The sequence below is a fragment of the Eulemur rufifrons genome, chromosome 7 (assembly GCF_041146395.1).
Source record: "Eulemur rufifrons isolate Redbay chromosome 7, OSU_ERuf_1, whole genome shotgun sequence".
NCBI classification, from domain to species: domain Eukaryota; kingdom Metazoa; phylum Chordata; class Mammalia; order Primates; family Lemuridae; genus Eulemur; species Eulemur rufifrons.
This window is the reverse complement of record NC_090989.1, coordinates 278992827-279017356: the sequence shown is the minus strand read 5'-3', so window position 1 is coordinate 279017356 and position 24530 is coordinate 278992827. Positions and strand designations below refer to the sequence as shown.

At 48.8% G+C, this 24530-nt stretch overlaps 1 protein-coding gene across 5 annotated transcripts in view; it reads right to left on the bottom strand.

The window, feature by feature from the left end:
• Positions 1–2052: 2052 nt before the first annotated feature.
• STXBP1 (syntaxin binding protein 1) overlaps positions 2053–24530 on the bottom strand; it is a 78591-nt gene continuing 56113 nt past the window's right edge. For 3 of the 5 annotated variants that reach the window (XM_069476831.1, XM_069476829.1, XM_069476830.1), the window contains exons 10-19: positions 23990–24097; positions 22870–22930; positions 21086–21151; positions 20271–20351; positions 17885–18023; positions 17100–17209; positions 15959–16060; positions 14237–14322; positions 11729–11883; positions 2053–4014 (exon numbers count right to left, since the gene is read on the bottom strand). In XM_069476831.1, the coding sequence (XP_069332932.1) occupies positions 3932–4014; positions 11729–11883; positions 14237–14322; positions 15959–16060; positions 17100–17209; positions 17885–18023; positions 20271–20351; positions 21086–21151; positions 22870–22930; positions 23990–24097 (991 nt within the window). In that variant the 3' untranslated portion in view covers positions 2053–3931. Of the gene's footprint in view, positions 4015–9821; positions 9948–11728; positions 11884–14236; positions 14323–15958; positions 16061–17099; positions 17210–17884; positions 18024–20270; positions 20352–21085; positions 21152–22869; positions 22931–23989; positions 24098–24530 lie in introns of all 5 variants that reach the window. The other 2 variants (XM_069476828.1, XM_069476832.1) reach the window with 2 other exon arrangements.

The following is a 24530-nucleotide window of genomic DNA, read 5'->3' as shown; positions in this document are numbered from 1 at the left end:
AAAAATTAGCTGGGCATGGTGGCACATGCCTGTAGTCCCAGCTACTCAGGAGGCTGAGGCAGTAGGATTGCTTGAGCCTAGAAGTTTGAGGTTACTGTGAGTTAGGCTGATGCCACGACACTCTAGCCCAGGCGACAGAGGGAGACTCTATCTCAAAAACAAAAAACAAAACATAAAACCTTTATATAACGCATCATTTTGTAGGTGTCCTTCCATATCTTGCTCTTTTCACACATCATTACCTTTCTGAGATTTATTCATCGTGATACTTGTAACTGTAGGTCATGCATCTTTAACTGAATTCCCGGCTGGGTGAATACACAAAGTATCCGGTAGTTGAGGAACACAGGGTTGTGTTTCCCCACAAGCATGTTTATTCTTTCTTCCTCTGGCTTGGTTGGGGCCCATCATCACCATCACCATCATCAAGGACCGAGCACTTACTGTGCTGCCCATGAGCCGGGCCCAGCTTCCCTCTTCCACAGGCTGTGACAAAGTCCCTTGGCAAGGTCATGTGGAAAGGGACTGAGAGTGGATTTGACCCAGGTCGCCTGATGCCGAGCTCTGTGCCCCGAGCCACTCTGCTTTCTGCCTCCCCAGGAACAAATGCCTGTTGTCATTCCGAGGCGGGTGTACAGGCCCCTCGGCAGGCTCTGCTGAGACCCCCAACCTGGCCCAGAGCCTCTGAAAGGCAGAGTGACCAGCTGCAGCTCATGGGCCTGTCCTGGTGTCAGGATGGCTCAGTCAGTGATCCAGGCTTCGGGCTGTTCTGAAATTCCCTGCCCCTCCAGCGATACTTAACACCACTGGGGATGTTTTGGAGGAATGGGCTGCAGGCTCCGTCTGTGCCGTGTGACGCAAGAAGACCAGGACTTTGGCCAGGAGCACAAGGGGCCATGCTCATTTGCTCTTGGGTGGCAGCAAGGCCAGAGTGAGAGGGTGACAGGAAAGCCTGGGCAAAAGATGTCAGAAACAACCAGGGGGACTAGAAAGCCACCTCCATGGGCCTGGAGGGACAGATGTCCCTGGGAGGAAGCAGCAAACTACTGACTTTGCTTTAATGTAAATTCAGTTCAGAACAATTTAGAATTTAAAAGTTCCAATCTTGGATCTCATTCCAAGGCATTTGGGTCACTAGGGAAGTAACTACTGATGTGACACAATGGGTGTCTGCCGCTCCCCAGAGGAGTGAGCTTTGTGAGTTTCTGCATCTCTCTGAGCCTCAGCTTCCTCACCTGTAAAATGGGAGAGGAGCCACCTAACAGACAAGGTACGTGAGGCGCCCGGCATGGTCACTAAGTGGTCACCGTCATCATTACCTCCTCACGAGGCGTGTCTCGCCAGACCACAGCAGGGCTGGGGTGGTGTGGATTTCACCCCTGGCCTGGCATTGTCAGGCTTCTCCGTGCTGTGAAGGACACCAGGATTTGAAGGAGTGACAGGGGACAAAAAGTAGAAACAGAAGTTTCTACAAAGAGCCCCTCCCCCTGGGCCCAGCATTCCAGCAGGTTTCCTGTGTGGCCGAGACCCTTACTTAAGGGTCCACTTTGCCAGCTGGGCCAACCTCATCACAGTCTCCCTGGGTCACAGGCAGGTTCCAAACCAAGCAGGACACGCACCAGCTTGCAACCTGAAGAGAAAGTCACTACACGTGTGGGCCGGATGGCGTGGCAGCAGGCACACAGGACAGCAATGACACTGAGGAAGTGATCTCGCTGCAAGCCCTGAGTATGCTGGAGTAGGGAGCACCCGCAGAGACAGAGCCCTGAGGGTCTGCGCCAGGGGCCCCACAGAGGAGAACTGGGCGGTGGGAGAACTGCCTCCGCTCTAGGCAACGCCCTGGTGCTGCTACAGGCCCAAGACAAGCTTCGTGGATTGTCCCCAAATGTGAGACAGCTACTAATGCAAGTGACGGTGACTTGGACCTGGGGTCCGAGCCACAGCTGGGGGTGGCCGGCCCCTCTGCAGTGACTACTGCGGGACTTTCTCCTTCCACTCTCCAGAGTAAGAACAGACCAGGAGGCACCCTGGACACCGTGAAGGGACACTGACTTCTGATTTCTTTATTTATTAGACTCAGGAGCTTTAGTACAGAACGGTACAGAGATGATACATGTTTGTGCTTCAATACTTTCAAACACTGAGATTCTGATAATTTCAAGATAAACGAGTTTCAAGACAGACTAGCTTTTTTAAAATATCCTTTTGATAAATTTTTTTTTATATAAATAACAGAGAAAGGGAAATCAACTTGTTGGACAAACAAGGTTCCAAAGCATGAGCACTGTTTGGTCCGAGGGAGGGGACAAACGAGCAGAGGGAGAAAGAAACCAACCAACGCAAGCGCCTACAGTTCTGTCCTACGGAAATAAGATATCTTAGGAGGGAGGGAGACAGAAGGGAGAGACCTGAAAACTCATCTGAGTGCAAAGGGGAGATCTCGAAGCCTTGAGGAGAGAACACCACGATGCATCTAACAGGAGGGCGGGGAACAGACCGAGGAAGGCGGTGGCGCAGAGCTAGCATACACCACGGTTGCAACACGGCACGAGACGCATAATATACACACAGGCTGCGGGAGGCCAAGGGCGGCGAGGGGCTGGGCAGGGGACATTTTTTGTGACTTCCACTGTCGTTATATTTCGAGACAACAGCAGCAGAACAAATGGTGTGCTCACCACTGGAGTTCAGAACTGCTGAGTCTTGAGGATGAGACATCCTTCTTGCATTTGTTTCTTTAATTTTTGCATTAGAGCTAAGTTTTTATACAGCTAAGTTTTTATACAGAGAATAAAATAATCATTTTCTCTTACAAGCACGATAACGTATGACCCCACACTACACAAAATAAAGTATTATGAAGTATCTTAAACTGAGGATAATCTGACAAAAGTTGCTTGCAGAGTAGGCACAGGGTCTGCATAAATCCAACAGGCTGTTCTTCAGGCTAAGAACCTTCTCCACAGCCAAGGGCCCTCTAGACACATCTGTTCTAGTCCGTTCCTGACCCTTGAACTAAGGTTGACCCTACTAAGGAAACTGAGCTGTTAGGGGTAACACCTGGGGAGGGAGGGCTCTGCTCAAGAGATCAGGCCTAACTGCCTCTCCAGAAGAGGCAAAGGTCTCCGGTGGGAGTTTGCTTTTTACTTGTCTAGGCAATGTGATGCTGACTGGAGAGAGACTTCCCTTGGGATCCCAGTACTGTGGACACACGCTAGGGAGGGAGCAGGGACAGGATGTGGAGGAGGGGACGCCAGGCTGGCTTCATGAGGATACCCCAGCCCCCGACCACAGCCGTACCACCAAGGACATGCCCACCAGGGACAAGCTGCTGGGAAAAGCGAAGAGGACTGTTCTTTGACTCTCACGAGGTGTCCCCTGATGGTCACTTCCAGCTGGTCTGGATGGAAGCAGGTACCGAGGGGTAGGACTGGAGTGAAGACAACAGATCGATCCTCAGTGTGAAATACTCCAGGAACACAGACATCTCTACGATTCCCAATGAGAACAGGAACAATCCAAAACGAGTTTTTAAAAACACTCAAACTTCTACCTTTCTATACTCAAGCAATTTGCACATGTTGCATAGGGTTATGTACAAGGTCACAGAATCATAAATAACGGGGAGAAGGTGTCCATTCACTCTAAACAGTTCAAAAACTTCTCCTGCAGTGCGTCATTTGCACATGAACCTCTCCTTTTAGGATATATATATAAGATACTCTTTTTAAAAAACACAATGCATTATTTCTTTTGTTTCAAACTAGAAGAGGGCATCATTACACAGGAGAACGCAGTGGCGACAGTGCCGGCCAGGACGTGCAGGGCTGGGGAGGCAACAGACGGAAAGTCAGCAAAGTAAGAGGGGCACGGTAGGGAGCTGCAGAGCACTGCGGGGAGAGGGGCGTGTTTGGAGGGGCGGCTTATTTTTTTAACTGCTTATTTCTTCATCTGTTTTATTCAGTTTCTTCAGCGTGTCCAGCAGTTTCTGTGGGGTGAGAATGTGCGTGGATCCTGGGGAGGCAGAGAAGACAGTGAGCCAGCCAGTCCTGAGTGCAGACACGTCCCCTCCTGCTCCTCCACTCCCAATGGCACCATCCCCTCCCCCACCCTGGACGGGGTCTAGTGGAAGCAGGGAGGGGGCTGGGGGTTGGGGCTGTGGCTCTGTCACAATGGGCCTGGGCAACATGTGGGGTCCCAGGCTGTACCAAGGAGTGAGCCACTTCTCCATCAGGGCCCAGAGCCGTCTGCTAGGTGATGGGGCAGTTGCATTTCTAACTCTCTCTTGAACTCGAGGTGAAGCCAGGGAGAGAAATTCCAAACATGGCAGGGAGAAAGGTTGCAAATGGGGCCGGGGCCGGTAGGGGGACATGGTGGCTGGTAGAGAGGAAGCTGACGGGCAAAGCCCCAGGGGAAGCACTGACCTCTGGGAACCGAGTGGCTGCCCTGGTGGGTGGGACCTCAGGCGTGAGAGGGAAAGGGCCGGGGGACCTGAGGCCTTACCTTGCAGAGACCGCACATTGTAAGAGATTAGAAATGCTTGCAAAAATTTAAGCTAATGGAATATAGATATACGTCTACTGCAAAAATAAAAAAATAAAAAATAAATAAATGAAGGCCTTTTTCATAAGGAGAGATCGATCTAATAAGTGCAGTAAAAAAAGATGCATGGATTGTGTGGTTTTTGGACATGGACTTGATCAAACAGAAGAGAGGTGACGGGGGTGGTGTGTGAGTGAGCATGAGGCCCGCACGCACGCATGCAGCAGTGGGCTTCAAAGAAAGGTCCTGGTGGGAGAGAAGAACTAAACAAAAGAGACCCGTACTTGAAAATGTGCCTCCCTGGAGAGGTGGGCAGGGGATGGGCCTTCGTGGGAGTTAAGGAGTGGAGACCACCGGATGCCAGTTTCCATCCCAAGGGCAGTCAAAAGAAGGCTTTGGCTGGCTCATTGGGCATGACTCCAATACCAGGGTCCCTATGCCTTTGACACTACTTGCTCAGCTGACCCGGGACTACTGGAACCATGGGCCTTCCTAGTCAGTCCAGACCAGCAGAAAACATGTAAAGCCCTCACTAGCTCAAGTGGCTTTTTCCAACATCCCATTCTCTGCAGTTCAAGACCCAGCTGCCCACTCGCCGCTCTGAGTGAGGAATCAGAGTGTCTCTGGCTACTTCCCAGGGACACTAAGCACGATGCCCTGAGCAGGCAGCCTGCACCAGCCCCTGTGCTCAAAAGCAGACTCGTCATTCTGCCGACCTTAGGCTCCTCAAGCACATGTGACACAGGTTTCAGGAGTGTGTCCTTAGGCGCTGTTATAGCGCCCCTTTCTCCTGAAGTCCACTCATTCCTGTGACCTTGCCAATCTTCCTACTGGTCCTAAAGGAGGTCAAAGGCTTCTGTGCAAATGAGGGTAAAAGGCAGAAATGTTATGAGGTTTGCCTCAGTTCTGAAGAGTGAACCATCGCCAGGATGAGGGCCTTCCCAGTCTCAACTCGACACAGCCCGTGAGTCTAGATGGACACTGAAAGATGGCTTCTCATACAGGTGTGGTTTGGCTTGGGGGCGTCCTAGTTAAAGGCAACAACGACCGGTGCATATGCTGGAGAAAACAGCACCTAACGCCCTCATCCCTGGCCATCCAACTGAGTTCTGGGAAACAAGAAGGTAGACTCGATTTAGAGGAAAAATCAGAAGGGGTTCTTCTGCACAGCTACCTGCCTACCCCAAAGTGCTTCCTACCCTTGCTTGTATGCAAATTCAGGATTTGGGGGAAGCCAGGGGATCCATGTTCTAGAAGTTTCTGATATTATCTGATCACTGACCATCAGTGTTCCCAGTCTTGACTGAAGAAGAAAAATTCTAGGACTGAGTGTTGGGGACAATCAGTGAGGCCTCTAAGACTCTTAGCAATAGTCATGTTTCTGGGCTGTCACTTACCTGCGCTCTTTAAAGGGACCAGACTAGTTGGCATTAATCCAAATCACCTGAAAGCCAATTCCTAACACTCAATAATCTGTATTGTTTCAGTAACACTGGTCAAGCTTTTCACCACCATGAACACTGCAAGTTGAGCTGGCGAGTCCCTGACCCACATTGTGCATGTGTTCTCACTGTGGATCCACAGGTAGCTGCCCACACTGGTCTTCCAGGACAGGGCAGCAAGTGGGCTCTATTGCTCAGAGTGGCCCAGAGTGGCCCTTTTTTTTTTTGTTTGAGACAGAGTCTCACTTTGTTGCTCGGGCTAGAGTGCCGTGGCGTCAGCCTAGCTCACAGCAACCTCAAACCCCTGGGCTCAAGCGATCCTCCTGCCTCAGCCTCCTGAGTAGCTGGGACTACAGGCATGCGCCACCATGCCCGACTAATTTTTTCTATATATATTTTTAGATGTCCATATAATTTCTTTCTATTTTTAGTAGAGACGGGGTCTCGCTCTTGCTCAGGCTGGTCTCGAACTCCTGAGCTCAAACGATCCGCCCACCCCGGCCTCCCAGAGTGCCAGGATTACAGGCGTGAGACACCGCGCCTGGCCTCTGGGGGGCCTTTTTAGTTCACATAACTGGAAGATATGAAATGTGAACAGTGGTCCCCAAAAACTAAATTGAGGCCTCGCCAGATGACTGTCTACATGTTTTCAAAGCTGTGGGCCAGACACAGCAAGCTCTGATAGGTCAAAATCCTTTCTACACTGACAGAATCTGAAAAATCAAGAGTTCTTACAGACTACTGGTCTAGCCACTGCTAAATTTGGCTGGAACAGATCTACTGACTCAGAATACCCAGGGTGGTGCCAGAGAATGTGTAAGTTTAAGAGCAACCCCGGTGAGTGTGATATTCAGCCAGGTTTGGAAAGCAGAGATCTGGCCACTCTTCCCATCCTACAGATCGGAAAACTGCAGAATGAAGGCCAGGCCAGTCGGGTACCTGCTCAGGGTGGGAGGTGGCACAGCCAGGCCCAGGCCTCTGGGCTCTCGATTCTGGGCACCTGTGACCCTGTTGGGGGCGGGGTGGGGCGGGATGAACAAGTGGATGCTTGAATAGGAGTGGGCAATAGGTAGACTCTGAATTCAGATTCAAATCTGAATCCCAGTGAAGAAGGAACCCTACCTGACGCCAATCTGGAATGGAACTAACTATTCAATATAAAACCATGAAAACTTTCTCCCAAATGGTCGATGTGATGTAATGGCTCTAGTCCAGCCTTTTAGTTCTCTCTCATTTGCTTCTGACAGCCTCTTGGACATTCCCCGGTGATTGGTACTTTTAACATAAACCACCTGGAGCACAGAGGTAAAAATCTAATCAAAAGAATTCGTTTCTTAGAAAATTTGGAGGGATGATTAGTGGGATTAAGATGAGACTTGGTGTTGCCCAGACCTGGGAGCCTCAGCTACAAGAGGCAGCAGAGGCCAGAGTGAGGCACCACCACCCATGCGTCTGCTGGGAACACTCGCATTCGCTGCTGGGCAGGAAAACCCATCGTTTCTTAAGGGAGAAGTTGCCACGATACAGGTACTTAGGAGAAAACGCAGCTCTCTAAGGTTCTGCATTGTTCTGTACTTCAGCCGCTTGCAGGATTACCGCAGAAGGGAGCAAATCAGGTTTCAATCTGCTTCTGACCTCACTGGTATGAGGGCTCTGTGCCTCATTTCTTCTTAACTGAACTCTATAAAATCTAACACTGCCCAGCAAATAATTTCAGAAGCCAAGAATATACAACCAGAGCCTATTTGTTCTCCTTCTGTTCTGATGGCAGCTGAGACCCCCTCTGCTCATCGAATATAAAACAAAGGAATATACTTTGCGAAGGGGACGTTTCTGAAGCAGGAAACCCCAGAATTAATCCCAGCAGGAGCCCTTAGGGTTTGGGTTTGTGATTCTTTCAGGTCCTACAAATGGTCTGCGATTACTGTAGTCTCGACTGAGCATTTATTTGTCCTTCTAGAAGTCTTAAAATACATCTTGTAGCAAAGGCTGTCCACCTACCTGCCATATGCACACAGAACCAGATGTCTCTGATTAACAACCTATCAAGGTGCTTCCAAGGAATGATTGTTTGTTTTTTTTAAACAATTGCTTTTATTTACCACCCATGGCCTTGCTTTCTAGGGGAAAGCAAGCCCAGGCAGGATAGCAGCTGTAGCCCAGGGCCATAACCAGGTACACTTTCCTCACTCCCAGCTACTTGCTGTCCCTTAGCACACTGCTGCGTTGGAGTATGCCATCCCCTGCCAAGGAAGGGATGGGGAGGAGATAAACTGTGTGGCCTCCTGTTCCTACCTTTAGGGCACAGCAGCATTTTCTTTATATAAACAAGCACACTTCTAATGTTATCTAGCCAAGGCTCTGACGGGCCATTCCCCTGAGGTTCACCAGACAGCGAGAGTGGATAGGATTGGATGGTTTGAGGCACAAACCTGAATCACTGAATTTACAGACTGTGGGAGCTCACAGTCCCGGGGGCACTGGGATCTGGCCGCCCTGTGCAGGTATGCTACGGCCCAGAGAGTGGGGGTGACATCCTACAGCCATGCAGGTGCTCATGGAGGAGCTGGGGTGGAGGCCAGTCCTTCTGGCTGTGTGTCCAGGTCTCTCTCCACTGCTCACAGGGGACTCTTGCTCCGTGACTCACTGGGCCACATCTCAGCTCAGGTGAAGGGGCATTTTCAGGGTCCACTGTTAATGGTGTATACAAAGTCAGGTACACAAAATGTGGCCTCAACACAGAATGTGTAACAAAGCTAAGGAATTGCTAACGCTATGATGGAGTGGGTTGGCATCAGCCTGTCATTTAAACACAGTATCGGAGTTTCCCAACATATATGAAGGATGGGAAGAGAGAGGAAGAAATGAGGATGGTTTTGAAGGACAAAAATTTGGATAGTCTACCAAACAGACAATGGGTTCCTGGATAACAAACTTGATGGGAGAGAGAAGATGCTCTTTAAAACCACACAGAGTGCCAAGAAAAGATTTCTACTAAAAGGGTCTCCGACCTTACCAAGAGACTTCAGTGAGAGAGAGGGGTGTGACTACTCAACTCTTCAAAGGACCCACAGGAGAATTAAATGGAATGCAATTACTGAAAGAGCAAATGACTGTTAAGTGCCGTTTTCTGCAGAGGAACATGAGACAAAAGCTCTTCCCACTGAGGACTGGAGTTACCCAGCACATGGTGGCTTGTGACCCAATCACCCTTTAGAACTTGTTCCTGGGTACTTGCCTGTCCTAGGAAAAAGCTAGTCACACATCTAACTACTATTGACCTGGGTCTATTCCGATGCTCCTTTCCAAGCTTTCCTCACAATAGGCACCCGTGGGCATCTCCACCAGATGCCTGCCTTCTTGGACTTGGCCTTCCCTGAACATCCGCTGGCCTCACTCTCCAGCTCTCACGCCTTGTCATAACCGGGACACTCTACATTCCCAGGGGGGACCCATAAATTCACCCCTGGGGCAACAGGCTTGGGCACTGTGCCTCAGGCATCACACAACTCCAGCTCCCTCTCTGAGGACTGTTCGCAGCAGTCACCATCATTTTTGGTTTAAACCCAGCGGCCTGCACCCGTCTGGCTGAGCAGCGAGTAACCCAAGGCCTGAGTGAGCTGGCACGTCAGAGCCCGGGGGGTTCGTGGCAGGATTGTGAAGGCAGCATTGGACACATTTTCAATCGGTGTTAAGAACTGCAAGCATTTTCTTGTTAAAAGAAAATCAAATAAATAATAAACTAAAAAGGGAAAAATAAAGAAAAAGAGTGACGGAATAACCAAAGAAAACCCTTCAGAGTGGAAGAGTTTCTTTTCTGAAATAAGCTGCTTTTACTTTGTTTCTTTGGCTCTCACTCCATTGTTGGAGCCTGATCCTCAAAAGATACCCTAGAGGACTCCCTGAAGTCGGGGTGTCTCAGGTCCATGAGAAATTTGGTGGGAGTAAGAATATGAGTAGAACCTGTGGGAGAACAGAGGCCAGCTGACTGCTTGAACAAAGGTACGTTACAGGAACATGCCAACTTAGGCCTACATTTTACGCAGCCAATGAGGTATGAGAAAGCAAGACGAACACGCACGCACATACACCACACACACAGGCGGCAAGGCGGCTGGCATGCACGCAGCAGGTGAGGCCACACAGCGGACGTCAGCTGTCTGCCAAGGCCCCTCCATGAATCTGCGGGGGCAACTTCACACCCCCCTGTCTCCACCTCCCACAGGTCCATAAATGAAGAGGAAAATTTACACCCAAAGCCTGGCTAGGACAGCTTCTGCCCAGGAAAGCTGTGTTTGGGCTCGGAATTATCCAACACATTCATGCAGCAAATATGCAAGCAGGGAACAGAGGGCTTTGTCACCGGGGCCTACATAACAACAGGAAAAAAAAATTACAGAGAAAACTGGTGACCAGACAAGGGAAGCCTGAGGGAGCTGGGTGGGGAGGTGTAATCTCCCCACTGGACTCTGGTGTCAAGAAGGCGGCTTGGCAGCCTCGGGTCCATCTTGGTAAACCCAGAACAGTCATATGGACTAGTCTATGGAGACTGCTTGCTTGGATAGTTTGGGGGACACTGTGAGTTGGTCACCCTACTTTGGAGGTATAAAACTGATGCTTGTTACTGAGATAATGACTATGCCTGGGAGTATGACCCGTAGTGGGCACCTGCGGGAAGGGGTCAGAGAGGCCTTCCCAGGCGGGGCAGCTCAAGGCCTCTACCCATAACAGCTCGTGTGTGAATGGTCTGAGAGGCAATCCTTAGGCCCTGGAGAGTATAATTTCCCCCTGGGCGCAGAGCACACCCCCTTCCCAAGGGAGACCAAGAACCCTGGCCTCACGCCTCACTCAGCATGAACACGCTCCCACTGAGGACAGAGCCCAGCCAGGACAGTGTATGTAACAGCCTCTTGCCAGACAGTGTCGAGAGGGACCCCTTCACAGGCAGGCGCCACTCTGTTTCTTTAAAGGTAAGACAGGACAAAAAGGAAGGCATCTGGAGAAAGCAAGATTTTTCTTAGCTTACTCTTCCGCTTTCAGCCCTAAAAATTATATTAATAGAAGCTGCTAAAGGCGTGAAAAAGGAGAAAAGCCTCCTGCTGCATGAAACCAGCTCCCATGAGTTGCTTACCCTCCTTTGGGAAACTAACAGGACATATGAGAAAGGGTATGGGCAGACCTAGAAGGTGGTAGGAACTAGTGCAGGGACCTGAGCAGAGCCCAGCAGCTGAGCTGGGAGGTCTCAGGCAGTATCTGCTCACAAACTGTCTGTCCATCTCCACCTGGGTGGAGGAGGAGGGTGATAAACTACCCACTATCCACTGTGCGTTCCTGGGCGTGAGGCCCAGTGCCAGGAAACTGGTAAATCTCATCTCAGACCGAGTTCAAGGCTGTAAGTGTGTGCCACTAGCCCCAAGTTGTTTGACAACCAAATGGCAGCTTGCAGATTTGAGTCACTTGCTCAAGGTGACCCCACTGGGCAGTAGCAGGGCAGAAATTGGAGCCTGAGCCAGCTGGACTCTCTGATCAGGCATAGATCATGGTGTTGCCTTTCAACAGGAGACACAGCAGGGCACATGTGAGGAGAGAACCCTCTGCTCCTTAGCTTCTGCCATCCACAGTTTCCTAGAGACTAAGTTTTGCAGGGGCAACAGAGAGTCTAAGACAGACCGCGACACCAAAGCGTGGAATGGAGTCAAAGTGCGATGAGGCAGCTCCTTCCTCTAGAAAGCGTGCGGACTCACCTATCAGCACCTCCCACTTTCCACTGGCTTGGGTCACCTCGTAAGCACAGCGCATTTCGTTCAGGCTCACGCCCCCAAGGATGAAAATGATGAGGCGGGGGCCACTGCGGTACTCCCCTGGGGCCTTATTCTTATGCCAGTGCCCATAGCGGGCGCTGAGGGGAGAGAGAGAGAGAAAGAGAAAGAAATTACATTTATCTGCACTTACAGCATCTAGTGCTTCATACCTCAGTGGCTTGTTTACACCTGTGCCCAAAACAGAGTAGATGCTTAGTAAGTGTTGGCTGAATTTAACTGCAATGCATTTTTTTTTTTTAAGAGAGATGGATCTCACTCTGTCGCCCAAGCTGGAGTGCAGTGGTGCAATCATAGCTCACTGCAGCCTTGAACTCCTGGGCTGAAGTGATCCTCCTGCCTCAGCCTTTTGAGTAGCTGGGACTACAGGCGCATGCCGCCATGCCCAGCTGAGGTCACCAAAGCAATGCAATTTTCAAGTGGCTTGGCTGCTGGGAGAAGAATCACTATGGGTGCCTGTGCTGCGGCCTTGTCACTCTCTAAGAAACATACAGGCAACAGACAGGCTCTGTTCAGCTCTAGATGTTTGACATGTCAAGTTCAGCAGCTTTACCCCACAGGATGCTCATTCAGGCGTCTACTCCAGATTATGCACGTCCCTGCGCTTGTCGGGGTCACTGCTGGCAGTGCACAGTGATGACAGGGTCTAAGATCTGCCTTCAGGCTGGCACACCGACTCCCTGAATAAACATACCGAGTGTGTGCCTCTCGTGGGACAGGGCCTCCCCAGCACCGCTTCCAGGGGAGACACAGACCTTGCCCACCAAGAAGCTGCAGTGTAATGGGGTGGGTGGGGAGAAGGAAGCGGGTTCGCTATGATGAAGAGCTCAGTACCATGCGGCTTAACGCGAGGGAGCCAGGGAGCCCTGTCCAGGATCACTGCAGAGGCTTTTGGTGGCACTGAGCTGCCTCCTGAAAAGCATGGCATAGCCAGGGAAGAAGCAGTGAGGCTGCTCCTGGAGAGGCCTCCCTGTGTCCCTGGGCTCCCCTCACCAGGTCTTTACCTTTGACTCAGAGACAGGGAGAAATGGGCTGCTTTTAGGCAAAGAAAACAGGAAAAATACAACAAAGGGAGCAAGTCTCCTCTGACCACTGAAATGCTTTGCCCTTCTTCCTGACTTATGACAGCATTATAGTCACTTTCTAAATCTGGAAGGCACCAGGGGGACTGTCTGAGCCAACAGAGAATCACACATTCACTTTCTTTCCGTGTGCAATCATCTGGCATTCTGTGATGACGACCAGCCTGGCTGGCGCAATACTTGGGATTCTGTATTTTACTCCAAGTTTGGCAATGAACATCTCACCTCTGCTGCCATCAGAGGGGCTGTACAATGACACAGGATGCCACCGCAGGTTGCTTGGCCCAGGGCCAGGAAAAGGCAAAAAGTAAAGACAGAAAGAGGAGGAACGGCCAGGCATGGTGGCTCACGCCTGTAATCCCAGCACTCTGGGAGGCCGAGGCAGGTGGATGGTTTGAGCTCAGGAGCTCGAGGCCAGCCTGAGTAAGAGCGAGACCCCATCTCTACTAAAAAATAGAAAGAAATGATTTGGACAGCTAAAAATATATATAGAAAAAATTAGCCAGGCATGGTGGCGCATGCCTGTAGTCCCAGCTACTCAGGAGGCTGAGGCAGAAGGATTGCTTGAGCCCAGGAGTCTGAGGTTGCTGTGAGCTGGGCTGATGCCACGGCACTCTAGCCTGGGCAACAGAGTGAGACTCTGTATCAAAAAAAAAAAAAGAAAGAAAGAAAGAGGAGGAGCAAGAGGGAAGACAGGCAGGGAAAGCACAATGAGGAAGCACAGAGAGGTATGTATCCCGAGATATCACTCCAGGAGCGGGAATGTCACAGTCACGGTGCTGGGGTCGTCCTCTCTGGAGCTGCTAACTCTGCTGCCCCAGGCTCACATGTTGAGCCCTGCCTGTTCTCAGGAGCCATTGCATGGATATACCACATTTTATTTATGTACTCATCAGCTGGTGGACACTGGGCTATTTCTACACTTGGGCTATTATAAATAAAGCTGCTATGGACACGGTGTGCTGTGATTTTAAACAGGGTGGTTAGGGAAGATCAAAGAAGGTTTGACCTGATTAAAAACCTGAAGGAGATACGAGACAGGCCATGCAGATATTTCAGACAGAGGAAAAAGCAAGTGCAAAGGTCCCCAGGCAGAAGTGGGCCTGGCTGGTGGAGAAGAGCGAGGAGGCTGAGGTGGAGAGGGGAAGGCAGGGGCGAGGAATGAGTCCGAGAGGAACAGGAAGCTGGAGGGGGAAGGCCCGTGAGGCTTGGCCGGTGCTCTGGCTGTGAGGAGCAACAGCAAGAGCGTTCTCACGGACCACACTGCCTATGGCGGGACTGCCACTGAGCCGACACCCACCCAGAGCCGGCCCTATGTGCCTCCCTTGTTTGCTCAGGGATTTTCACCTACCTGACGGCGGTCGTACTAAAAGAGGCAGAGGAGCGGGTAGAGATGTAAGGGTAGTGCTTGGTATCAAGTTTGTCCTCAATAGTGTCCTAGTAAGGAAAGAGACGGATGTTAGGCCTACCATCTGAATGAAAAGGCTGACAGGAACCAAGACCAGATGATTCGAAGAACAAGTCAGTTAGCAAAACACATGGCCAGATTTGCAACCACCAGAGCTCCCTTCCTGGATGCCCCACGCTGCTCGGCACTGACCAGTGCTCCCTAACTGGCTGTCACACTGAGATAAATTTGTAGTTGTGCTTTTTAAGAGAAGTTTTTTTTAAAAAAGCATTAATTTTTCTTGCTTCTCTCCCAATTTACTCTCTTATATCATCTATGTGAAGTTATAAATGTTATACTCTAGCCAATAAATTCCTGATACCTGCCATCAGCCTTGCAGAAACTAGGCACAAGCAGGGTCTCTCCTGCAGTGGGGAGCCTTGGCCCCTCAGCTTTTCAAGGGTCTATGTGGTGGGTGGATGCCCACGATCCACACCCTGCTACCTAGGAATCCACACTGCTCCTAGCAGCTGCCAGATGAAGCCTACACATGTCTTGTCTGGGGACTGGGGAGAAAAAGGGAGCAGAAAACAAAGGAGGGGATGAGACAGAGGGGTTGGCTTTATCTATTCCACCAAGCAAAGAAACAGTTGGTTTCTAGATGTCTCATTTTGCCCATCTTTTTGGTTTGTGGGTTTTAAAAATAGGAAGCTGACTCACTCTATATGTTTAAAATATGTACAACTCAGTAGGAACACCTGGGCTGCTACAGGATCCCAGGCAAGTCCTTCAACCTCCGAACCCCAGTTTTGTTTGCCTGTCAAGTGTAGAATTTGGTCAGATAATCTCCAGGTCCAACCTCAAAGATCTAGCAGTGCAGGATTCTCCGCAGGGTCTCCTCCCACTGCAAGGAGAGAAGGGAATGACCCCAGAGGGCTGCTGTGTTGCTCACACCTTCTGCTACCTTACAGCCAGCACCTGCTGTGTGTGCGACTCTATGCAGAGGACCCAACTGTAGAGGGGACAGGACCGAGGTATAAAAAGACCATCCAGTGCACTGAGCAGCACACATATGTGTAAAGAGTATCCCTGACACACACTACGGGATTCAGAGGAGGCCTCCATGTGCTGGGTGATCAGATAGGTGATGGGGGCCTTGAAGGAAAGCAGGATTCGGGAAGATGAGAGGAAGGGTCAAAATATCCCAGGCAAGGGACTGGTTTGACCAGCAATGTGAGGTCTGGTCTGCTGGTATGTGGAGGGTTCGGGGGGGAGCAGTGGGAGATGGGGCAGGGCTATGCCTGCTGGAGGTGTGCCACAGCATCCCCCAGTGTGGGGCTTGTGCATGTCACTCATCTGACCTTTGAGATGCTGCAAGTGCTTGGCCCTTTGGATGTGGCACCCTAGAGGAGTCTCTGTAACATGTGGTTGAGTCCTCATGTTACAAGACATAACAACAGACAGATGGATCTGGGGACCTGCAGCTGCAGTCTCTTGGCTCTTCATGAACCCTCAGGACAAGGTGCACCATGAGCTGAAAGAGCCCTGGAGACCCAGACGCAAATCCTCAGGGGGAGAAACCCACAGGTGTCATTGCCAGCTTGGAGCAGGTGAAGCTGGAAGCATCCAGTGGCCAGGTGAAGAGCCCTGGGCCCTGGTTCTCTTTCCCACACCCCCAGCACTGACCTCCATGATGTCCTTAATGATCGGGGTCCACCGTGAGAGCTGGTAGGTCTGCTCACTGATGCGCTCCTTCCGTTCCGGCTTGCTCCGGCGACGCAGCGTGGACTGAGTACAAACACACACCTGGTTAGACTGCGTCAGGGGCCACTTGGGCCCTTGGTGACCCCTGCTGGCCTCTAAAAATTCTCTCAAGGACTCCCTTCAGAGTCAGCATTGGCAAAGAGTACTAAGCGGGGAGGTTTTCCCTGCAATAACCCCAAAAGTGCCACTTCAGGAACCTGGAGCAAACTTATTCTATAAAGTCATGAAAAATGCCAAACATGGGTCAAATATATAAGTGCCATTTTAAAAAAAATCCAGGCAGTTAAAACAATAGTTTGCTGTGTATCTTAGGGGCAAATACTACTTGGAGTATGACTTATCCCTTGACCTCTCTTCTATAGTGCAGGTGTGCTGAAGGGATCATCTTCATTCTCATTTTGATCCCTCTTGTGAACAAGGGTCAAAATTCCAAACCACTGACGGTTACAGGTCTACGGTCTGGCAGCAACAGAACAAAGCTCTGTCTCTAAGACGAGGAAGCAACTCCAGCTTCACTAGTACTGTCCTGTGACCTGCCTGCCTGCAGAAAGCAAGCACACAGTGGGGCTCCCACAAGAGAGGTTACCAGTGAGTGTTCTGGAAGGGCTGGAGGGCCCCCGCCTGGCCTCTGCTAGAGCACGTCGTGTGGTCCGGGCCTCCCAGACTTCAACACCAGTGCAGAGACTCAGAGGCAGCAAAACTGCTCGACTCTACACATCACATTCTCATCCTCACAGAAGATGCTGAGTGTAAGGTGCCCAAAGGCGAAGCCAGACTGACCTTGAACTATCACAGAGGAAACTGGATTTGGTTTGGTTCAGAGACATGGCTCAGCTTTAATGACTGTGTGTGACTCCTTGCTGTACATGTCTTGGTTCCCGACTTTGTATCTATTTTATTTGCACCTTTACACTTCTATCCCTCTGATTCTGTCTTCTCTTTCTTGATGTTGAGGGTGGGCATATGTGTGTATCATAAGACACCATACATCAGTCAGAGCAGAAGTAGACAGGACCTGCCAGCCTCCCTCCTGCCTCCCCCGTCCGCAGAGCTGGCCCCTTACATCTGTGACGATGGGCACGCCAAGGTGAGCCATGTTGGTGATGATCTCGCTGTCCTCCGGGGGGATCTGGGCGTGCTGGATCAGTTTGTTCAGGTTTTCCTCAGTGATGCCTGAGGGCACAAGACACCCAGTCAGCACCCCCAGCCACTGCGCATCACACACTCAGAAGCAGAGCCAGGCCCTCAGGGCTGGATGGTGTGTCCTTTCTCCTTCTCAGGGTTAGTGGAAATTGATCCGTCTACCTTGTCTACTTCACTGTACGATGAGGACAAAATAAGGATTCTGAGTCTACTTGAGCCACTCTGCCCTGGGCAGTGGCCATCAGCAACTGTCCCTCATGGTCTGTGTTTCCATCTATCCCCACTTCTCAGTAATCCCTGCCCACCCCTACCCTGCATCAAAGTCAAATTGGAGAGTCTTATAATCCATCTTTTGCACAACGGACTTGTCCAGGCAACTGTGGTATGGCTAAAAATCAGTTCTTTAAAGCCAGATGACAAATGTGATGCAAGTTAAAATGATCTGGTGGGTATAGCTTGAGTAAACTGGCCATAAAGCCACATAGCTTTCTCTTGTCTCCCAGCCCCGCCCTCTAGAATTACTAGTTGCAATTGATTTGACTATATTGCATTTCCCAAAACATAAAGAGTCCCTAGGATCTTCTTTTCCTTCCCCTTTCCATGTCTTTTAAATGACTTTTCCACTTTGTTTTCTCTCTCTTAGCTGCCTCATTTTCCCCAAGAGAGGGCACGGCCTATCCCCTCCTCTAGGTCCCACATTCCTACCATTCTTCAAAAAGATGTAGAGGAGGATGATGCGGATTTTGTCATAAGTGCTGACATTGGCATCCAGCAGAATGGGGACGATGGCTCGCATGGGGTCCTTAATCTTCTCTCCCTCGGCATCTGTGCCCATGGCCAGGTCCTGTGGAAAACATACCTTGTTGGCTCCATCTCTGGCGACAGTCTGGAGGGATGGTAGCTCTTAGGAAATTCAGGATCAATAAATGTCTGTGACCGGCTGCTTGGTTGGGGAAGGTCTTAAACAGGTGCTTCTATTCTCATAATGTACTGCAACTAGCATGACTGTGGTCGGCACGTTTCCTAAAGCATCAGTGGGAGCATCAGATGGAAGTCCCTGAGTTTCACTTGCCAAAATCAGAGACCATAATTATTTGTCATCTTGCTTAAAGGTAGGCTGTTCCCTGCAAGTGAGTGCAGTGTACCTGTGCCAATTTCTCAGACAAAGACTCCATCTTGGTAGGTTCTCTAGAGGTCCAAGGCCCTGCTGAGGTATCAGCAGGTGATACACCTCCCTCCATGGAAAGCTCTGGCACTTTAAGGTGCCTCTGCAAGGCTAGAGTCTTTCCACTCTGCTTCCCCTAGCACTGAAGGACATGCATTGTAAGTCTGAACTACTCTATGCTTTTAACCTTGTTTTCAATCTTTTTACCATGTTTTGTAGATGAGGAAAGAAAAACAAAGGCTCCCAAAGCTGCAATTTCAAACCCCAGCAGATGAAGGAGGTGAAATGAAAGAGAGTGAAGGGACCGCAATCCCTTGGCCCTACACCATGACTTGGGTGAGACTCAGACCCAGAGAAAACAGCACATTAGTCTCAGCACACTCAGAACTATTCGGTCTTGTTCTCAGAGACCCACAGCTGCAACTTCCTTTGTAGCTCTTAGGAGAACTCAAAGGTTCTCTTTTTTCTCCCAAGATCCCAGGAGTCCATACAAATTACAATCGAGTCCACAGTCTCTTTCCAGGATGGGTTGGAGGAAGGAGGGACACCTCTGTGGGCTCTTAGACCTCTCAGTCCGACCAGCATCCTCAACAGACAGCTGGTCAGCAGGACCTTATTTTAATACTCTCTGTAAGTGCAGTTAAATTTAATGAGTTCAACAATACTTTTGAGCACCTCTGAAAATTTTTAAACTTCCAAAAACAAATCCCAAACTGCATTTTTACTGATCTAGGTATAACCCATTTTTGGATGGTCAAGTTCTCTTAGAGCGGATACCTTGGGTTTGCTAAAATCACCTGTGAAATTGATAGATTTTAGCAGGGTAACTTCCCCCTTTAAAATACTCAGTGGCACAGGACAGAGCTTACAAACCTAAGCTGAGCCAGTCACATCAAACCAGAGGATTTAACACATTAACTGCCATATGAGTTGTATTTAACTCACTCTAGTTTTGAGCCCAGGGCCTCGTGAAACATTTGTAACTCACACATCTCTTCACCTTGGGAGCCGCAAAAACTATTTTTCAAGTTGCATATAACTCATGCACAGAAAACAATAAAAATAAAAAAATTTTTCATTAAGTTAGAAAGAATTGTTTTGTTTTCAAACTTTTTATTCTATTTTAGTAATATAACAACATGACGACAGTGAAAAAAACTTTTATTCTAGTGTGACAGTGAATGTGTTAAATTTTAGCTTCACACTGAGAACCTGAGTTGTTTTTTTCCAGGAAAAGAGACTTTCAGCTGAGGCTGCAGAATCTTTTAACATCCTCTCTTCCCTTAAAAGTTGACCCACAGTTTAGTGACGTTGTAATTAATGCTTGAAGAAAGGACAGTCAGGACTAGTGACTCCATGTGACACCCCTGAACAATGTCAGCACTGATTTTCCTTTCGCAGAGGAAGAAAATAAAACTCAGAGAAACAGGCATATCAAATAATCAGTGACAGAGACAGAACTCAAATCCCAAACTCTCAACTCGTATTCCTAATTGTGCCCACTGATGCCTCAGGTGAATCCTGACCTTCCAGTGCGCTACTGTCTCTCAGCCTCTAGGCCTCCAAAGCTGGCACAGCCACAGCAGGAGGAAAACACACTCAGAATATAAAGCTAAGCCAGCCCTGTCAACATAGGGCTCAGAACCCACACATCCTTCTTCAGCCATTCCAGGGAAAACAGAGCCTTTCAAAAGAGTCAGGCATGCAAAATCCAAACGGCACAGCATTCCAGACCACTCTAGTCCCTACCATTGAGGGTGGAACCACACTGGCTCCAGAGAGTTGAGACAACACGATTTAGCAGGCATTCCCGTCTCTATTTCCTATGATTCTGCAGGATGTTCAAGGTCAGAGGTTAAAATTCAGATGGGTAAAAGGGTGTGGCAGAAGACTTGGCATGGCAGAAGGAGAAGGAAAAAGCCCTACCTGCTCCACACGACAGAGCTTGTCCACGGTGCCTTGGTAATGCTTCATGCAGTCCTCAGCAAGGTGCAGGTGGGTGGAGTACTAGGAAAAAAGCACAAGAAGAGTTTGTAACTGAGGAATTAATCACGATTCATGTGACATCTACCAAACACCTGCTGTGTACAGAATACTGCTAGGCACTAGGCACTGTCCCATAACAGAGATAAAATATGTATACAAAGTAGAAAGTGTTACATGTCAGGAGGGAGGGAGAACCATATTCTAAAAGAGTTAAGAGGAAGGAGACTTTCTTTATGAGGTTAGGGTGCTATGACAGGTTTACAATGTGTCCACAAATTCTTTGATACTCTTCCTTCCAGGAGGTGAAGCTTAATTTCCCTCTCCTTTAGTGTGGGCTGGATTTAGTGATCTGCTTTTAACAAACAGTGCAGAGGAAGTAATGCTATGTGACGTCCACGATTAGGCATGTGACTTCCTCCTGGTGCTCTCTGGCTCTCAGATCACTCACTCTGGGGGAAGCCAATGGCCATGTTGTGAGGACACTGAAGTAGCCCACGGAGGGGCCCATGGGGTGAGGAACAGAGGCCTCCTGTCAACAGCAGAGGAACAGGAAGGATAAAGAAAAAGAAAGATGAAGAGGAGAAAAGAAAGTGATAAGAAACAAGCTGCCTATCCCAGCCTTTCACTTCTTTGCTAATAAAAATTGAAGATGACTAAAATTCTGTGGATTTCAATGAAGAGTAGTAGGGCTTTGTAAAGTCTTTCTGCGGCTGTTTATACTCACTATTCAAATAGATGATTTGGGATCACCGTACCTTGCTGAGCTCTTTCTGGTACTGGGGCATCTTCTTCAACATCTGGGACAGGTCCCGCATGGTGGTCTGTAAGGGAAACAAAAACATGTGGCATCACTCCAGCAGCCCTGAGCTAATAAGGCTTCGTAAGGCTTGTGGGTGCAGGACAGGACAGCCACGCACACTAGACTTCCCACATGCATTCCCTGTAACTGTCAAAATGAATCTGTGAAACACAAGATCACGTGTGTTTAGATTTCCAGGCCTATGGCTCAAAAAATTTTTGATCCAAATACCATGATTGCCTTACGTGTTGGGAGCTGAACTCTGAAATCTCTAGCACGTATGTTTTATTCTATTCAAACTGGACTAAAAAGTTGTTGAGGCCGGGCGCGGTGGCTCATGCCTGTAATCCTAGCACTTTGGGAGGCCGAGGCGGGAGGATCATCAAGGTCAGGAGTTCGAGACCAGCCTGAGCAAGAGTGAGACCCCCGTCTCTACTAAAAAAAAAAAAAAGAAAGAAATGATCTGGACAGCTAAAAATACATATAGAAAAAAATTAGCCGGGCATGGTGGTGCATGCCTGTGGTCCCAGCTACTCAGGAGGCTGAGGCAGAAGGATCGCTTGAGCCCAGGGGTTTGAGGTTGCTGTGAGGTAGGCTGACGCCACGGCACTCTAGCCTGGGTAACAGAGCGAGACTCTGTCTCCAAAAAAAAAAAAAAAAAAAGTTGTTGAGAGCCTAATTCCTGCTAATGAAAAAAAATATTTTTCTTCTATACACTGTTTTCCTGTATCCTCACATCAAGCAGTCTGGGTAACAAGTCTGCATTTCCTGCCGGCAGAAAGGCTGTCGTTGTGCAGACAGGTAGAACACAGGGAGGTCAGAGAAGGCTGGAATCTGCACTGCAACAGGTGAAATGGGTCTGTTTACTTTCTGTGTAATCATCTAATCCCATTCGTTTACCCAACAAGAATGTATTGAATTACTACTACATGCCAGGCACTATTAGGTGCTGGGTGCTAGAGATACAAGGACAAAAAGTAAAGAAAAAAAAAAAAAAAGAATTTCTGCTTCATGGAGCTTAACATCTAGCAGAGTAGCCAGACAAACAAAGCATTGTAAAGGAGACTGGGGCTCTCTCAGGGCATTCGCCAGATGGTGTGGGTGCACAGGGCAAAGGCACCTAGCGAGTAAAGGGAGGGGCCAGGGAATGTTTCCAGAGGACACAATGCCTAAGCCAAAGAACCTGGCAAGGCCTGAGGCTGGAGCAAGGAGGCTGGGCAAGGAGGGAGGCAGAGGTGAGACCAGAGAGGTGCCCGGGGGGGGCCTGAGGACCTGGGCCTTGGAAGTAGTGGCGGGGTGTCTGTGTGACCGGAACCAGAAGTGATTAAATGGATTTAAGCATGGGAGTAATGCAACCAGAGCTGCATTTTGGCAAGTCCACCTCCCTTGATTAAGATGGGTATGCCACCTCTGGTAAACAGTCAGGAGAAGGAGAGGCCTGGGTAAGGGAGGTTATGAAGTCTAACTCCACCACAAGCTAAAAAAAGGTCTTACAGTTCTTTTGGCTTAAAATGAATCATGATCCACAACAGTAAACATTAATTCTCAGAGTAACAAAAAGCAGCTCTCTAAAATATCAAAAGATGGGGCCTCCAGATCTGAATCTTAAATGTAAAAATAAGACAAAATGGTATTAACTGGAGAGAGAAATATAACCTTACTAACTCATGAGTCCTATACCCAGGCGATTTTTTCCTGCTCTCAGTGAGAAAAAGCATTTAGGCATTGGCACGGGCTTACCTTATCTCCAGTATTCATTCTCTTGCTAGAAGAAAAATCTTTCAGAGACCGGGTGACTTCCCTGGAAAATAAAAGGAGGCAGCCAAGTTCCACAGCAGCACCAAGGGCCTTGCTATGGATGCTACGTAAGCCACGCAGTGTTCTTCCTTTAGAACATGGAATATGTGATGACTTTTCCTGCCAGTAAGTGTGCATTTAAAGTGATTTTCTAAGAGAAGAGAGATACATTGTTTTTGTAATTAATATTCTAAACCAGTGATCTCCAGAGTGGGGTGTACCAGCAGATGATTCAAGAGAAAAGAGGAAGAAAATATTGGAACAGCTATTTATGTTTCTTTTATCTTGTTCTTTTCAAATTTATTTGAATGTGCATAATTTATGTTTAAAAAATACACAAATATATATGTGCATTGTAAATACATATATTAGTACAATAAAACATATATTTAATTCCTAAGTACATTTAATTATGGGAAATGTGGGTTACTTTTTAAAGTTGAGTGGTCAAAAGAGTTTGGAGACCACTTCTTTCAACAGCAAGAACTAACTAGGGCTGCGTCATTTTCTTACTCTTCCTTATGAATTTCCTGAGGATATCACCAACTCAATCTAACATAATGTGTCTTTCTGAAAAAGCAGAATTGTTATCTGCTTTTAAAGGTCTTAAAACAATGTTTAAATATTAGAGACATTCTGAAACATTTTCAGGGCAAGGTATTGTTCAGTATGTAGACAACAGCTCTAGTTCAGAAACTGTAGGTAAGACACGGGAAAGACTGCATACCAGCTATAGAAAATAAAGTCCACTTATATGCGGTGGTGTCTGGATCTTTCAATGGAATAAAGTGGCTTTGAATGTTTACGCTTAGTAAGCATTTTTCTGAGAGAGACACATGCTTTCCAAGAATTCTAAAAGCAACCCTAACACAGAATGGATTTCCTAATTTCATGAAGCTGGAGTAGCTCAAGCTCAGAGAACAGAAGGGATTTATCACTATTGGCTAGCACACTGTGACTCTGTCAAGGAAACAAAATCACCCTCTGATGAGCTTCCCCAAGTCACCTAGCGTGCACCCATCGTAACAGCAACTGAGGAGAAGGGTGAGGAAGGGGCTCTTACTGGGACACCTCCGCGATGTGCTTGTGGCGCAGCGCTATCCACAGGTCGTCGTCCTCGTCCAGCAGCACTTCCTTCACCCGTGCCTCTCCGATGCCGCTTGTCTCGTACCTAGAGAGGAGACCGGACTCAGGTGAAGCACACTGTCCCCACAGCATTCATAGGACCCCCTTATAACAACAGCAGGTCACAGCCCTCAGCTCCAGCTGATGAGTCGCTCAGGTCTGCTGTGTCAGCACTGACATGGGCTGCAATTCCTTGGGCAGGAGGGACTCAAAGCTCTAATCAAAGGCAACCAACTTGAAATTCTGTCTTAAAATCCTCAGGGTCGGCTGATAAAAGCTCCACCTGAGCCACCTGGTACAGAGCAAGCAGTCAGGTTGTATGTGGGTCTACAGTTACTTACAGGAGAAAGGCAAGAATCCTATTTGTCTCTCTCCGGGAAGAGACTGGGATGCCATCCTCAGATGTGTGGTACCTAAAGAGCTTCTGGCAGCTACTTGCAATAGGCCCTCAGCGTACTGTTACATGTGAAGTCATGAAC